Source organism: Schistocerca piceifrons, chromosome 5, assembly GCF_021461385.2.
Source record: "Schistocerca piceifrons isolate TAMUIC-IGC-003096 chromosome 5, iqSchPice1.1, whole genome shotgun sequence".
Lineage (NCBI taxonomy): Eukaryota > Metazoa > Arthropoda > Insecta > Orthoptera > Acrididae > Schistocerca > Schistocerca piceifrons.
The window spans coordinates 250,628,656-250,646,416 of record NC_060142.1 but is presented as its reverse complement, the minus strand read 5'-3'; the positions used below and the strand labels follow the sequence as shown (position 1 = coordinate 250,646,416).

The following is a 17,761-nucleotide window of genomic DNA, read 5'->3' as shown; positions in this document are numbered from 1 at the left end:
AGAGATGAATACACTAAGCAGATTCAGAAGGATGTAGGTTGCACTAGGTACTGGGAGATGAAGAAGCTTGCACAGGATAGAGTAGCATGGAGAGCTGCATCAAACCAGTCTCAGGACTGAAGACCACAACAACAACAAAGAATGGAGGAAAGGAAGTAATGCAAGGATAACTTCTCATTTTAGTTCTTATGTCTCATTAAAGACTTCTGAATGGAGCTTTGTATATCTTAATCAGGTATGTGTCAGACATGAAGACAAAATTATAGGGTTACGCACTCACTCAAAAGGGATGGTTCACATTCAGTTTATTTGTGAACAATATAATATGGGATGGAAATGGTCATGGTAAGGATGATCATCGGAAGCGTCACAGCTACATAGTGGGGAGTTGACTCTAAAGTACCAGTCCACACATACAGAGGGCTTATCAGATCAGTTCTCAGTTATAGAAGTGCCACTTATTGTGATGGGATTTGAGTATGCATATCACCCACCACAAAAACAGCAGCTGGTACTTCCTGAAGTTGGCTATATTAACCTCTTGTGAACCACAGAGAAAGCACTGTTAATGAGATGCCAGAATTTCTGAATAGAATTGCTTCAAACTCCTTGCAGACATTTATGAACAGACCAAGGAAGCCTGGAGAGGACCAACTAGGATTTGCCATATTTTGTCCTTTGTACAGTTCTGAGGCATAATAGCTTCTTCCATACAAACAGCACAAGCTGTCTCAGTGAGGGAGGTCCTCTGGTATGGAATAGTTGAATGGCCATAACATTATGCCAAAAGAAGAAATGTAGCGAGAAGTAGTCCCATGCAACAATACACTTACGGCACACAGGTTATTATGGCTAGATAATATGTTGCGTACTACCTCTTCTTGTTAAGTCACTGTTTTGAAAGAGCTAAAACACTCAAGATTAATAATTAAGTATTCCCATTTGCTGTACAACTTTTTTTTCCTACTAGAAGTGTTGCATTGTATTGGACTCGCACTGAGGAGGGGCAGGGTTCATACCCCTGTCACTCCATTAAGATTTGTTTTCTGTAATTTCTTTAAATCACTTTGAAGGCAAATCCAGACATTACTATACTGATACAGATCCAATTTCTGAAGGGCCTTTTTCAATCCAGTTTCTTACACACACAGGGTCGACAGAAGCGTCCGATCCCACGCGTCGGCTTTGACCCGTGACGTAAGGGGTGTTGGGGTCGACAGAAGCATCCGATCCCACGCGTCGGCTTTGACCCGTGACGTAAGGGTGTTGTCGTGTGTGACGTCATGACGGCGCGGAGTTTGGTTTGAGTGTGGCTGTCTCCAGTTCTGTTTTATCTTATTTTATTTACTTTTCTGATCTGTTCGTTCTATCTCGTGAGATTTTTTTTTTTTTTAATTTAAAAACACTTATTACTTATTTTAATTATTTGTTTCCTCCAATTTCTGTTTTAGTTTATTATATTTATCTTTCTGATCTGTTCGTTCTATCCCGTGAGTTTTTTTTTTTTTTTTTAAAGACAAAAAACACTAATCAGCTACTGCAGCATCTTTATCTTCTATGGGTTGCAGGGGTTATGACCCTTGGGGAGGTAGGTGGGTATTCATGCATGGCTGTCTTCACTTACACGTTGTAGCTACGTAAGGCGTCTAAATTTGTTTATATTTAGTTTGCCCCCCACCCAAAACACCCCATTTCCCGCGCTTGTCCCGTTAGTGTCATTAGGCTTCTTGTGGAAAGTGTGTGTGTTTGTTTTTGTTTCCGCCATATTTGTGACGTCATGGGTCAAAGCAGACGGGCGGGATCGGACACTTCCGTATTTCCCACACACCCACACACACACACACACACACACACACACACACACACACACACAAATTTCCATAACACAGAAGAGAAACATAAGACAATGATAGATCCTAAGCTACACAACCCAAATTTAATTTATACTGTTCTCTGGGACTATAATTTGTATTCTTCCCCTCTCTCTAGTCCCACAGCATTTCTCTTATTAAAGCAATGGCCTTCAAATGGACAGCACATCCAACCGACTTAAAGATTATTGTTGAATAATAACTGATGACTAGCACTGTGGTAAGACATCTCAGACTCTTCCCGCATGGGCAAACGATTCAGCATCATTTTGTCAACAGCCCTTTGCACATTTACATATCTGGGATAGCAAGGATTATAAACATTTCCATTTAACGTATTTTTATCCTACTTTTTCAGCCAGCTGGAAAAGAAAAATTCTCTTTGTCTAATACACTGTTTAATGGTCCCAGCCTCCGTGTACAGCTTTCTGCAGACAACTGGTAGACTGCAAGACCTTGCACAGTGATACTTCCTGCAAGACTAATGGACCACCATTGACTAACAACTATTTCAGCCACAACACATATCTACTCTAATTCCTTTTGACAACAGTGGCATGATCTACAGATTAAGAACTCTGAGTATCAGATGTGATCCCATGAACCATAAATAACTGCTACTTGTATTTCCAAATCCAGTAACAGGGCATGTTTGACTTCTTCAGTGATATGTAAGAACTAACTTAGGCCTCCAACCAGAATTCTTTTTTATCCGCTGTAAAAAATATTAACATGATTTACATTTGTATACACAATTATTCAGAAAAACTGATATACAGGGTGTGGGGAGAAAGTTCTTCCTTCCAATAAATATAAATTTTTATACCTCTTGTAATCACAGTGCAAGCAGAAAAACAACATGGCATTCATGATAGTCAATGTAGCTCACAATATTGACAATACAATGCTGTTCTCTAAGTCAAGGAAGAACAGGACTGATAGCAAAAAAGGATTTTTTTGTGGTAATTGATGAACAGTTTAGTTCCCTGAAAGTTTATTCTTTTAAGAATCTAAGAATCTAACCATCATACTGGTGTAAGAGAATAATATAATTTAACACAAACCATGCGTGGACCCAAAAGACAACACTGATTGCATTTATTAATGCTTAGAGATGGATAAATAAATAAGCCAAAGTGTACCTTGGCACTTTTAAGGTACAAAAAGCATAATCAGGGGTGAAAGTCATGTTGAGCTCCAGGTGGGGGAGATAATCACATTACACTTAACAATTCATGAGCTGCTCATCCACACCTTGAAGGCTCAAGGAATAACCTCTCTGGATTGATAACTCAACATCTAATAAATACACTGCACTATCACCTCAATCCTACACTTTATGTTTATCTATCAAATATTTGGCACCATTAGACAAAGGAGTAATGAAATGGTTAAGTAACACAACACTTCATGGATCACAAGTCAGGATATAATTAATTCCCGATAATCTAGTAACACAGCAATTACTGCAAAGGGCTTGTACGAAGATCTACGGCCAATAAAATAATTTCAAAGGATGGACAAATGATTCTAAAATAGATTATATTTCTACAACAAGTGGACAAAGGAAATCAACACCTATGTAAGGCTTGTACAACAGTAAAAATACATTTTCAGATTCAAACAACTTTTAACGTTAAGTACCTCAGTATTAGTCATCCCCTTTTTTAATACGAGTGACCAGAAAGCAGTGTTGTACAGGTTATTCACATGAACATCTGCCTGTCTCCAGCTCAAATAATCTTTAAGATTATCGTCGGACGGATACAGCACAACCCGTGCGTCGAATGAAGGTGGGTACTGTAATGGAACTGAACCAAAACATTTTCCCCAATTGTAAACAAATGCCGACGAAAATAAACTGTTTACGATGCTCATAAGCTTTGAAGATCTGCGGTTGAACAACGTGGTGTCTTTCCTAAAGACAAAGCTGTACTCATCACTTTGTCCATAAGCTATACATATTTCTTTCCACTGATTCATTACATAAGTTGCCGCTTCAGTCATAAGATTAAGTCCTCGAACATCGTTAGGTTTTTCGTAACCATGAGCATCCGTAAACCTGTGAAAATCTTTCCCATCAATTCTAACCACTATCCAGCAGTTCGGCAGACAACTGTCATTCGCTTCAAATTTTTTTACATACTCGAATCTACTTTTCGCCATGACCGATAAGCACCGTTTCACAAGTATTTCTTGACGTACACGTGAAAATCCACGATAACAGCTTACACAGCTTTGCAGGCAATGTACTTGCGCATACATCCTCCTGTCACACATTCAAACATAATTTCTTTGCTCTTTCATGCTCCATTATAAACATAAGTGGAACGGCAAATTCCAATAATATGTGTTTAAGAGAACCCACGTGTGTTATCAGACTCCATGTATGTTTACGATAACATGTCACCACTAACTAGTAACTACACTGTACCCCACCACTGCCAACACTGCGGAAAAAAGACATCCAATAAAATGTTCCGTGTAATTAACATACCAATATAGTTCATGCAAATAATGCTCATTAATATTCTATAACATTCAATTTTTCCATTTCACGTGGAGTGCGTGAACAACGAGACAACACGGTGGTCTATCGCCAACGCCGCCAAACTTTCGGCAAGCTGTGCTGAGCCGGTCACGTCCCCTGCTATGAGGACAGCTTTACTGGTTTCGACAGGTGGCCAACTATAATTCAATGAAAATAGCGAAACAGTCTCGCAAAAAGGGCCAGAAATGGATACATTATAATTTGTTTAATTGTCAAGACCTGATGCAGAAAGACATCGGAGATTGCAAAGCATCCCAGTACTTGCAGCGTTTGCGAAGCAAGATTGACGCTGGCCCAGTACTGGACAGCCTGCTAAGAACCACATGGAGTACTCTGTTGCCGCCCGCCATTAAACCAATCATCACGTCGCAATCTGACATGCCTGACGCAGTGGTAGAGCTATCAGACGAGGTGCAAGAAACTATTTCATCAGCGTCTATCAGTGTAACAAGTCTGCAGTGCGCAAGCACATTTGCCACAGTATCGCACACTGACTACGACGCTCTGGCGGCAAAGGTGGTCGTACCCACGCAACAGATCGGGCAGTTGTTATCTCATTGTGACGCCAGCAGCGACTGTGGCCGATCCAGATTCTGGAAGTGTTCACACAGCAGACTGTCGACCACCTCGACTACACCTAGGACAGAAACGAAGCATGAGATATGTTGATACTACAGTAGATTTGGCACTCAAGCAGGTCGCTGTATCAAGCATGCCCTGTGCATACCCAGTGCCAACAGCAGTTGGGTATAGACGCTTTGTCCAATTGCCTGTCTGAGTCACGGCGTCTGTTTTAAGTGAATGACATACAGAACAGAAATACCTGGTTGACAATGGCGCTGATCTGTGTACCTTCCCATGAACAATGCTACACTGGTGTAGGCCATGTACATCATTTGTCTAGCTGCTGCAAACAATTCTTGTATCACATTATACAGCACGCAACGTTTCGAGGTGGATCTAGACCTATGCCATGTGTTCGTGTAGGGCTTCACGATCGTGGACGTCGCAGAGCCGATTATAGGAGCGGACTTCTTGGCGTACTACAATCTTCTGTCTGACACCACCAACACACGCCTGGTCGACCATACCACCAGACTCACAGCTGTGGGATTTTAGCGCCATGCAGCCACCTACTCTGCCAAACTGATTGAAGTCAAAGACAGCGAGTACACTGTCCTGCTTCGAGATTTCCTGGCACTGACAAGGCTGCCAGGTATGCCCAAAGATGTGAAGCACAACACTGTGCACTATATACAGACTCCTGAGGGACCCCCCATATCTTGTAGGCCACAACAGTTATTCCCAGACCACTTAGCAGTTACAAAGGCAGTATTTGGCAGTACAATTCGAGATTGCATCATCTGATCGCAGTCCCTGGCCTTCACCGCCGCATCTAGTGCCAAGAAAGTGTGATACATGGCGCTCTTGTGGTGATTACAGAACACTTACTTCCCATAGAGCGCCAGATCGCTACCCAGTGCCATTAATCCACGATTACAACTACATTTTCAGTGGGACCTGCCTGTACAGTGTGCTGAACTGTGTCAAAGCATACATGCAGATACCTATCACCATGAAAGACATAGCAAAGACAGCTATAATCACACCATTTGGCCTGTTTGAAAGAGAATTCATGACGTTTGGCCTCAGGAACGTTGCACAGACATGGCAGAAATTTATCGATTCAGTGTTGCAAGGCCTGCCATTCTGTTTCGCTTACCTCGACGACATATTGGTATTCTCAGCCTCGCCAGACTAACATTGCCAGCATCTCATAGAAGCTTTCAGCTGGCTGGACCAATTCGGCATTGTTCTGAACACAGTGGTGTGTATTTTTGGTCAGCCACAAATCGATACCGCTACCTGAAAAAGCGGAAGTCATTCTGAAGATCCCCTAGCCTTCCAGAATTAAAGAGCTGTGAAGATTTCTAGGGGTGTTATACTGTTTTCGTGGCAAATACCACAGGGAGCATAAATTCTAGAACTATTAATGGCTGTGCTTCTGGGTATGAAATGTAAAGAGAACTTGGACAGATGCCATGACTGCTGCTTTTAAACAAGCAAAACAAGCGATAGTGGACGCTGCATCGTTGGCACACCCCTACCCAAGTGTGCCATTAGCATTGCTGGTACATGCGAGCCAGACAGCAGTGGGTACTGTGTTACAGCAACACAAGACACATGGCAGCCTCTAGCCTTTTTCTCATGGAAACAACAGCTCAACAGAAATGGAGCAGCTACGACCATGAGCTGTTAGTGATATGTGAGGCAGTCAAGTACTTCTGACCTCAGCAGGAAGCCCGTGAGTCTATGGTCTTCACTTAACACAAGTCACTCATGTATGCTTCTCAGCAGAACAGTGTCAACTGTTCGCTGTGGCAGCATAACCAGCTTAAGTCTATTCACAGTTTACCACAGATTTCCAGCACATACCCAGGATCGAGAATGTGGTAGCTGACTGCCTTTCCCGAGTCAGCAGGGACTCTGCTATTTACTACACAGAACTTGCATAAGCACAATGTACCGATAAGGAACTGCAAGAGCTGTTGCAAGAAAGAACTTCGACGCTAGACTGGCAGTTAGTCAACGTTCCTGGCACTGGCATCAAGTTATACTGTGATGCATCAATAGCAAAACCACAGCTGGTTTCACTTGCAAGATTTTGAGAGGACACCTTCGAATCTTTACACAACCTGTGTGACCTTGACACGTGATCAACGTTACATCACATTACAAATCGCTTCATGTGGCAAGAAATGAAGAAAGACAGCTGTGAGTGGGCACAATCTTGTGTACAAAGTCAGTGTTGCAAGGTCAGCCAGCATGTACATGTGCCGATTGGCAGTTTCCTCGAGACTACCACACATATCATTCAACTGCATGTGGATGTTGTGGCACCAGTACCAGCTTCGAATGGTCAAAGGTACCTCCTAACAATCGCTGACTGATTCACCTATTGGCCAGAAGCGACACCTGTGGACAACATTGCAGAAACTTCGGCGCATGCTTTCCTCCTAAACTGGATATAACATTTTGTGTATCCTCTGCACATTACAACAGATTGCAGATTGCAACGTTCTGTGGCGTGAATCATCCCAAAACAACCAGCTATCACCCAGAAAGCAGTGGAATGATAGAGCATGGCCACTAAAAGCAGCTCTGTTGTGCCATCCTGCCAGTTGGACAGAAGCTCTGCCTATGGTTGTACTTGGCCTAAGGAACTTATACAAACCAGATCTGGAAAGTTCCTCTGCAGAATTGCTGTACAGAGAGCCATTACGACTGCCTGGCGAATTTGTGGATGTGGCTCAACAGCCTGAAAGAGACCCATCTACCTTCATCAGTCGCCTTAGACGTCAGATCAAGAAGATCCAATCTCCACAGCCATCCAGACATGGAACTGTTGCCACGTTTGTCCACAAAGACCTCAGTATGTGCACACACATGATGTTGCGTACTCATGTTGTCAAAGTGACCCTACAACCACCATACACTGGGCCACATAGTGTCGACAGGAGGGGAGATCTCACTGTGGGCATTCTGGTCAACGGTGAACACTCTGCAACAAACAGGTTCAGGCCAGCATTCGTTTTCAAGGAGTTGTCCCCACCGAGACTCGATGGACACAGCCTCATCCAGCATCTGGTTTAGCAACAGCAACTCAGGGGCCAATACTGGCCATGTCAGCTTCAGGGGCAGCGCACCACAAGATCTGGGTGATGTGCCCACTTCCCGGCATGCTTCCTGATTGATACTCCACTTCTGCGAGGGGGCTGTTGTGGCGACCACGGTTGGCAGTTCTGTACAGTGCAGAGCACAACTCTTTGTAGCGTGAGTCATGCCACGAGTGTTAGATTTCGCGCTGTCAAATTAATTCCACGATGGTTGCCAGGAGAGCTGCATTTTGTATATAAACTCTGTGGCATTTACTCTTAGTTTATAATAATTTGCATGTTAATGTTTACCCTATGTTTAATTATCTGATTTTATATAGCCATTAGTAATCAGTCAACAAGATACTTAGTCATTCTCTCTCTAGTTTGTCTTTGTGTACACTGTATGTTTGTTCTGTATTATTTGACTACAAACAAATAAACTCGTTGTCACTCTAGTAAATGACGTATTGTTTGTGCATTATTTATCATAAACTAAGCAGGCTAATTGGTTGGATGGGCCAGTACTCATCCCTACAGCCAAAGTTCTACATGCTGCTATAAAATTCTACTGGCAGTGGGTTAAATGGAAAGCTAGCAAGTACTGCAAATTCCTAGAATCTTTCGTGGATCACGCTCGCATTCTTCACAATTAATTATGTCGTATATGTGCCTATATTCTAAGCGGTATGGAGAAGAACATATAAGCCATTTATGGATTCCATGAATAAGAAATTCAGTATTTCTTGGCAGAGTTACCTCTGTAGAATAAAAACGTGTGAGATCTAATGAATGATAGACGCAGTGCATGAGAACAATAGAATTGTTTTCAAATTTGTTTTTCATCTGAACATGTACCCCAGTGTTAAAACCGCACATTTAAAATTCAGCAAAGGCTATTTTATTCCTGAAAGTATAGGTGCAGCATCATTTTTTTTCTACCTCAACATTACCCAAAAATGTGGATATCATTTCGGTCATTTGTGTACTGTAATATCACACTACAACATCTAATAATTTCGATACTGAAGAGTCAATCGATTCTTCTATAACAAGGTTGAATTTCTATTCACCTACATCTCTCATTAATAGATCAGTGAAGTGTGGGGTGAGTATATTCACAATTACTCTCTTAGGTTTTGTCCTGTATAGAGGAAAATCGACTGCTTTGCTGTCACTCAAAGAAAATGAGTTACTGCATAATTGTGACGTATGGTCAATGCTTATTATTGCAGAATGTGTTGCTGTGTACAACGATAATCTAGCTGCAGCCTTTCTGCTGTGTACCCATCATTTCATCAACCCTTTAAGCGTCATTTTAGTTTGTAGTTTGATTCTAAGTGAAAAGATGCGGAAATGTTTTTTTTAGAACATCAGTGATGTTTTAAATCATTTAACTTTGTCCTTATTTCTGCTTTGTATAACTTGCTTTAGTTGTCTGTTACAAGCGGTTGTATCCACTCTTTAAAGTCCAACATATTCTCCCACTCCTTTCTGTAAATTTGTGTATATTGAGGTTTCGGCATGATGTGATAATTAACTATCACAGTTAGAAAGTACACTACATTCCAGCACTCGCTGCATACACACGCTATAAACGAAGAACTTCAACAACATTATTGGAACCTGTATTGAGTTTCCAAGCAAGCACAACTACATCTGTGCAAGTTCTTATCTCTTTAGCTGATAGCTCTGGCGTCTGGCTTTCTACAGACAAGGGGAAAACCAAGTTAGGTGTCAAATGATACATGAGATAAGATGTGTATATTACGATACCACTGCATGGATATACACATGCAGGGACGTAAAGGGATGTCCAGTGATAACACATGATTGATGTGTGGTATGTATTGTATTACAGAGGAAAAAGAACTGCAAAAAATACAACTGCATTCATAATGAAATCCAAAGTTATATTAGTTTTGAATTTTTATTGTGAAAATTATCGAATAATGAAAATGGCTATTATTCTCACAAAAATGACTAGGAATGACAGCGGTACCTTTCTTAAAACCGGTGGCTACTTGCCACTTCAAAAAGGCTGACATGGCATGGCATGTCAAGTGCTCTGTGTAAAAGCTCAGTACACAGATGCTGTGTTGTTAGATCATCACTGTTTGGAGCGGCCTGTGTCTGACATAGAACATGAGCAGGACAAAGTTGACCGACTTGTGCTGGTCCAGATCTAGGGAGCCCTCATTCAGGACGTTGTGAACAAAAGGTATGGATTGCAGCAACACAGTCAGCAACATTTTCGTTTATTGTTGTCTGACTGTGTTTGTGACAGTATATTTCCCAGCCAGAAGTGTTGGCATGGGCCACAGTTTTACTGTGACGTGGACGAAAACGAGCCAGTGAAAGTGGGTGGTGCTCTCCTGGTTTTGCATACTAGAAGGAAGAAACGTAGAAAGATCAAGAGAGTTCGGGCTTTGCGGGTGCTTTTTTAAATAAGCAAACTGCCTCCGAAAATGTAACTCGCAAATTAATGCTTGATACATAACATTTCAGGAATGTCTACATCTTAAAAGCAACACCAATATGAGAGACTTAAACTAGTTTCAACAATATTGGTGATCAGCCCTTGAATTTTGACTACCACAGATGATTCATGCAGTAGTTTGATGTTTTTCATTTAAGTGGAATTTTAATTGATATTGATCTTGATATCAAACATATAGAGTGTTTTGGTAAAAGGACTACAAGAATTCATCAAGGTAAGCTCGAATTAACAGTCAAATGTTTATGCCAATATTTTATTGTAGTTTACCAGAGCAACAATGGAATTACGTAGTTCTTAAATGAGGTATAGTTCTTAAATGAGGTACCAGTGATGTTGAATGTGATGGATACAAAGATTGTAATAAAATAAAGGATCACATGTGATGAAGCTTACAAAAAGTTTAGAATACAATGAAGGCTCACTACCGCAATCCTTCCAATAGATCATCAGGTAAAATGCAGTACCCCCATAAATCATCACTCTGATCGTTTTGAAGCGCTGTACATGGTGTAGAACTGTTTCTAGACAGTTATTTGACGCTACACCACTGAGTTAAGTCGTGATATGTAAGTGGTAAGTATGTACCAGTCGGTTGTATGGAATCAGCACAACAAGATGAGTCATGTGGAGACATGGTGGAGTGAAGAAAAAGAGCTTTCGTGTTTGGAGAAGCGCATGATTCATCAAGAATGAAGTTCTCCATTTTTTAAGTAGTGAAGCAAGCATGTAATAGAGAATAAGAATTCTCTCTGGTTTAGCCTAAATGCTACACACACATGTGAAAATGGCATTCAGTCATGTATCGTTTGCATTTTCAGTTGTTTGCTCATTATAGGTTTTTAATGAACCATCAAACAAAGTTCACACCCTTCTCTTTTGGTGCCAGGAGTACAGAAAGCTTTCATCTGCTATCTTGTCTACTTCTGTGTTGCTGACATGGGTTGTGTGAGCGACAAGATAATCCAAAGAGAATGTAACATTGCTGATAGAAGGATGTAGATATCATATATGCTTCTCTGATATTAAAGGTCTACAGTAGAAATGCTGAAAGCAAAGAAATTGCCGAGGCATTCAAAGGTCCTACTGGGATGTAACAAAGATGATAAACTCATTGAACGAAAGAGTGAATAAGCGCAAACTTTGTGATTCTTTTCATCAAAGAGGAAAAGCACAATAAAATTCCTTGAAAGTAAGCAAGTGCAAATACATCTCACATGAATCTATTGGATTTGAATAGTTAAAACTAAAAATATACGAAGAACCTGATCATTCTCGTTGTTTACCCTTGTGGCATCTGTAATTACATGGTTTATGTATCACTGACCTTCAGAGATTTTTGATGATAAACAAAAATGGTTTTCCATGATCATGCTATCTGTCCTCTTGCCATACTACACAGCAGATTTCATCAAGTAGACTGTGTGCAGATCATATGTACATTTCAGAGTTCAGTAATAATATTTCGTTGACGTTGTATTCCTAATATGTACTTTCAAAAAATCCTTGAAGTGTGCTGCACATATCACTTCAAACATTGGAAACTGTCTAATATATATCATCTATTTAAATGTGAAACAATCATAACACAAATGTCGCTGATTGCTAATAATCAGTGCGTGAATGCTAGCCTTTCTACAGATTATGTTGGTCATTGGTAATTAGTGTTCTGGTTTTAAATTTCCTTTTTAACTGTAATGAGAAGTCAACGGAAACTGACACAGCCTACATGCACGAGTTCTGGACTAATCCTAAGAAAAGTTGGAACTGCAGTTTAGTGCTACGTTTACATACAAACTGAGACGCCTAAATTTTTCTCTTCCTATGCCATTTTATTTACGTTCTTAGAAACAGAGCGCAACAGTGCTAAATAATCCTCTCGGAACACCAAAGTTTTGCATTGTGACTCTAACTGTAAAGAGTTATATCCAAACAGATAAAGACCAATTCACACTGCACATCAGGACACTATCACATCACAGCACTGTCACATCAACGTGTATTCACATTGTCCATCACGTCATGGCACATCAAGTCAGTTCAAGTCACGTAATCTCAACTCTCATGGCTGTCCTCAACTATCTTTTTCGCAGAAACTGCGATCTTCGCAAGGTGATTTTAAACTGTTTTTATGTGCGAAGTGCACATACACAGCATGGTAGCTTATGTATATGGACATCTGAGTCCACATTTGTACTAAAATAACATTATTGGACTCAAATAATTTGCAGCTTGCAGGGATAGCTTGTATTTTAGAGAAGGAACACAGAGTGCAAAACAACACAAAAAAGAGTAGGGGTCCGAAAAATATCGTTACATGGTACACAAAGGGAATTCACACACTATACAAGGACCTCAAGGAAGAGGGGAAATATCAGTTTTTTATTTGTTAGAGTATGTCAAATTGCACCCAGAATTACTAAAAGAAACGCAGTGTTACGAGCTGCCATCATCCTGTGAAGAACTGGCTTGTTTAGGGTTAACTTTCGTTGTTAGTCCACTGAAAGTTTTTGTGCAATAGTCATATCTTCCTCAATACCCTTCCCTTCAAAATTGATAGGTGTTCTTTACATCTTGTACTAGTCTTTTAATAGTTCTAGTGCCTTATTTGTACTGCGGTTAGCTGGTATGTGTGTATAGAAATCCACTTTATAAATGTAGTAAAGGGCAAGTAGTTTAGTACCCTCATGTCATACAATTCAGACTGCTACCTCACTGCTTCAGTTAATCTTTCGTCAGTTGTTATAAATTTTAACAAAAGAAATAAGTTTATAACAAATGACGAACAAAAACAACAGATATTAACCACTGAAACCACAACTAAAGGAAATATGTAGATCTGCGATTGGCCATATATCGGTAGGAAATGAGCATGGGGGCCATGTGGTCAGCAACAGACGGATGATGTCAGACCTCAAAACTTTCTTGCTGAGAAACCTTGACGTTGCTGTGACGTGACATGATGGGATGGGATGGCCAGTGTGGATGCCGCCATTCTAAATGCACTGCAGAATGTTTGGACGGGACAGTACGTGACGTGATGTGTTGGCCAGTGTGAATTGGCCCATGTCTGCTTTGGTTGTATCGAGATCTACCTACAGTCGTGATACTCATGATCATTTTTGCTATACACTGTGACAGCAGCGCTTCAAGCGAACAGAAAGCTACAGATCTGAATACAATATAAGTGCAAATAGTATCGTGTATATTTGTTTGTAACATAGTTTTTACAATAGAAAGCATATGTGTCGCCATAAAAATCGGCACTTAAAAATGACACCCTGTTTGTCTGACTGCAGTTTCCTAACGACCCTGTGAGGTACGAAATAAGGACAGTTTATTTATGATTCTCTTGCAACCTAAACATATTTACTGAAGAATATCGTTTTCTTTTAAGAACGAAAGATGGCTACTAAACAGCACAAGACCTGAGCTTTCGCAGAAGGACGTCGTTTATCTACTCAGCAATGTAAAAATTTTCTTCATTACCCTTCGAATGAAGTCAGTGAATGCAGAAATTAAGAAACATGTATGGAAAGCAATACCTACATTATTTAACGTACCAAATATGCCACCACAACTGTATGTTAACACAGCATAAGAACAGTTCTCATAAAAAATTCCTAACCGACAACAAACGTAAAGAAGTGTCACGACTTATCAGTTATAATCATTTCCAAATCTGACAGGAATTGCTCCCGTCACTGAAAGCTACCTGAATTTCAAGACGTCTTCAACTGAAGTAATTTATGTATGGGTTACTGTATTTATGTTAACATCGATCCACAATATGAACTACACATACATGATGCAAAAGAATAAAAGTAATATTTAAACACTTCAGCAGAATACATGAAACATGACAAAAGTCCAGATCACGACCAAAACATGGGAGTACAAAGAGCACTATGAAAAAGAGATTAAGAAAGTCAAAGATATCACTTGTCTCTTTCAGTCAATATGTTTTATACTCAGAATAATGTTGTTGCTACACGGGCCCTCTCCCCCATAACAGAGCTGTGGAAAAGTCTGCAAATGTGTTGCATAGATGATGGCATTGCCATTAGTGGGTCGATGGTGTTATTCATAGTATGCAGGGGCGAACTGGATGAGTACTTCAAACTGAATGCTTTGTGAGCTGCACTGCAGAACTTCTCCATTACATGACAATTTTCTCTATACGGAATTTCCTCATCTCTGTTCAGTGGCAGTCTACAAATATGACAAGCAACAGCCTGCTTGTACGTGGGTTGCTCAGAAAGTAATGCACCGCATTTTTTCTTCAACAATTCTTTATTGAAGATAATGAGAATACCCACACGAAAGAATGGTGTTTTTTCTACCACCCTGTTTTCCCACTTAATCTCCATCCTGTTCTAAGATCTTCCTCCAGCGCGAAACAAGGGTGTGTATGGCCTGTCGGTACCAATCCTTGTCCTGATGGCGGACCCTGTGCTTCACTGTGTGAACTTCCTTTGCTGACTGACAGATGCAGCGCCACCTGCCGAGTCGTAATGCGTCTGTCCTCGCAAATGACAGCAGCTCGCTGCAACGTGTCAGGTGTGACAGCCATGGATGGCCCCCTGACCGCTGCAAATCGCGGAGCTCCGCCGAACCGCCTTCTGATGACCTCATCCTCCGTGCCCAGCGACTAACAGCACTTCTGCCGACAGCAGACGCTCCAGAGACTTTGTACAAGCGTTTGTGAATATTCCCCACAGTTTCTTTCTCTGCAGTGAGAAATTCATTGACAGTACGTTGCTTGTAACGTAGGTCACCTACAGACGTCACTTTGAAACTATCCTGCGGCTACGTTACCTGTCGGAAGTGATGGAAACTTGGCGTGCTCACTCAGGAGACTTTAAAGAATACAATTCGTAGCATTGTTTTGGGCTGAGAAAAAAATGCGGTGCATTACTTTGTGGGCAACCATTGTACAATGCATAATTCTCCTCTGAGTTGTTATCGGGACGTTGTCACTATAAATTCAATCAACATTCCATGCAAGTTATCTGAGCTCAGCGAGCACTCATCTCACAGGATTATCCCCAGTGTAAGATTCGAATTTGCTGTGACTAGAGTCATAGGTGTACACAACTTGATAGCAGTTGCATACCGTACACGTCGTTCTGTGAAGCTGGTATGGGAGCCACGGGGGGGTCGCCTTCACAATATACCACAGCAGTCTCTAAGCACTCGAAATCAGTGTAAACGACTAAGGCACATTGCCCCCGGTTTTGGGTGTTCTTAAGCTTTAGAAACTTTTTGTCATATTTTAGGTATTTCCACATGTACTGGTTCCTGACTCAAGCAGTCAGTGAGGTGTCTTTCAAGATACTCAATGGTGCCAAAAATGTTGAGGCATCTATGACAAAAATACCTTGCCCCATTATGTTGGGGAGGAAAGTAAAAGCGGCACGTCTTTGATCGACAGGTAGTGTTGCTAATTGCTCTCATACATTAGCAAACGGTCTATGTGTCTCAGACGTTTACCAGCTAATTTGAAAAATTACAGGAGTCCAACTATATTTTACTCGACTTCTTTGTTGTTCTGAACAGTGCTCTCACGGTAATCATGACAACAACCGTTGTCCTCTTCTTGCTTATCAAATCCATGCTGTATACCTGAGCTGAATAATTGGGGCCCTGCCTCTCGAATTTTGGAATGTTCTGGAGTTTTATGGGGAATTCAATACCATGGAAACTGCAATGCTCATGGACATCAGATGTTTTATACATGTCTATAAGAGTTGCATCTTTAGGGTAATTTCTATCGCTAGCCAGAAGCTACCATATAAAGCAACATACGTCCCTCTTATAAAGATTATGGACATTAATACAAGCTTTTTTACAATATATCTTTCAGAAGGGCGATGTAGCTGGTCCCCCCATTAAATGGATTCTTGATATGAGAGTATATATCGAGATGGAGTACATGGCTGAGTACCTTGCCCGACCCTCTTTCCTGTATTTAGGAAAAGAATATGAGACTCTTGGTAAAAGTTACGAACTACTCGTGATTGAATAGCCCCATGATATCACGCCAATTCTTCTCCCAAATTTCGATAATGCTTCTCTCCTCAGCACCTCACGTCGATGTATCTTTTGGGGGAGGAGAGTGCATCAGTTCCCAATACAGAACCACTTTGCACTTGGGATATTGCAGATGTTGACGTAGCCAGGGAGCTTCCTTTCCAGAACTGCTTGGCAAGCGCTAAGGAAAGTGACCGGATCTTGGTAACCCAAATTCGAATTATCGATTCAGGCAAGTGAGTTCCTGACCCCAAGTGAGCCAGTGATCACTGTGTGGTCTAGTGCAGATGTTAAACTTACTTGATGATCCATAACCGCGTGGGTGGGGAGTGGTGCTATTGCTACTGCTACTAGGCTCGACGCTGTATTGCGCCAGTCTCCTGAGATGATCGTAAGATGGTCCAGGGCATGAAGATCCCTGTCCAGACAACGGAAAATAGGCCAGAGCTGTGATGCCACATGCAGATGTCGAAGGCCTGGGGTGTGGAGGTGGTGCTGCTACTGCAGCATGGGGTGGTGATCGCCAATGTGAAGGCCAGGTCGGTGGAGATGTGAGGGGCCACCAGTTCTAAGTCCTGGGCTGCAGAGATGGTGTTGCTATGGCAGCATGGGATGATGGCCACCAGTATGAAGGCCTGGGCTTTAGCGATGATGGCTTCCAGTGAGAGGGGCCAGTCTGTGTCATAGTTATTGTAAACCACCACCTCCCAAAAACTATGTGCAGAAGAAGAAAGAAATGAAAGTGAAATAAATAAAAGTAAAAATCAGTTTGTGGTCACTGATAATAATTTACAGGTACTTACATATAAAATGAGTAGTGTGTTTATTGCTCAAATATTCATCCAGCAGCCCATCAACAACAAGTGTGTCAGTCCTCAGTAGTGTTCGCAGCATGGGTGTTGGAGGCAGTGTGTGGCACTAGCTGGGCAATGGTTCTGATAGAATTTGGCCAATCCTGAATGACAACAAAAGTGTGGGTGCAGCAGCATCTGGTGCGGGTGTTGGAACATAGATATTCTCATTAGGCACACTTAAAAACAAAAATATCTCATAAATAACAACAAAAATTGTTATTGTACATTAATTAATGAATTACTAGTGACGTATTTGCTCCTGAACAATCAGAGTCATTCTCCAGGATCAATCATCATCA

General features: G+C 41.2%; 1 protein-coding gene across 3 annotated transcripts in view; it reads right to left on the bottom strand.

The window, feature by feature from the left end:
* The window catches only part of LOC124798311 (probable tRNA(His) guanylyltransferase), a 29,271-nt gene extending 24,961 nt beyond the window's left edge, over nt 1-4,310 (bottom strand). The window contains exon 1 of one of the 3 annotated variants that reach the window (XR_007016935.1): nt 4,240-4,310. Coding sequence is in view for 2 of the 3 variants with exons in the window: in XM_047261648.1 (XP_047117604.1) it covers nt 3,516-4,151 (636 nt within the window). In the remaining variant the exon portion in view is untranslated. The other 2 variants (XM_047261649.1, XM_047261648.1) reach the window with 2 other exon arrangements.
* Nucleotides 4,311-17,761: the final 13,451 nt, after the last annotated feature.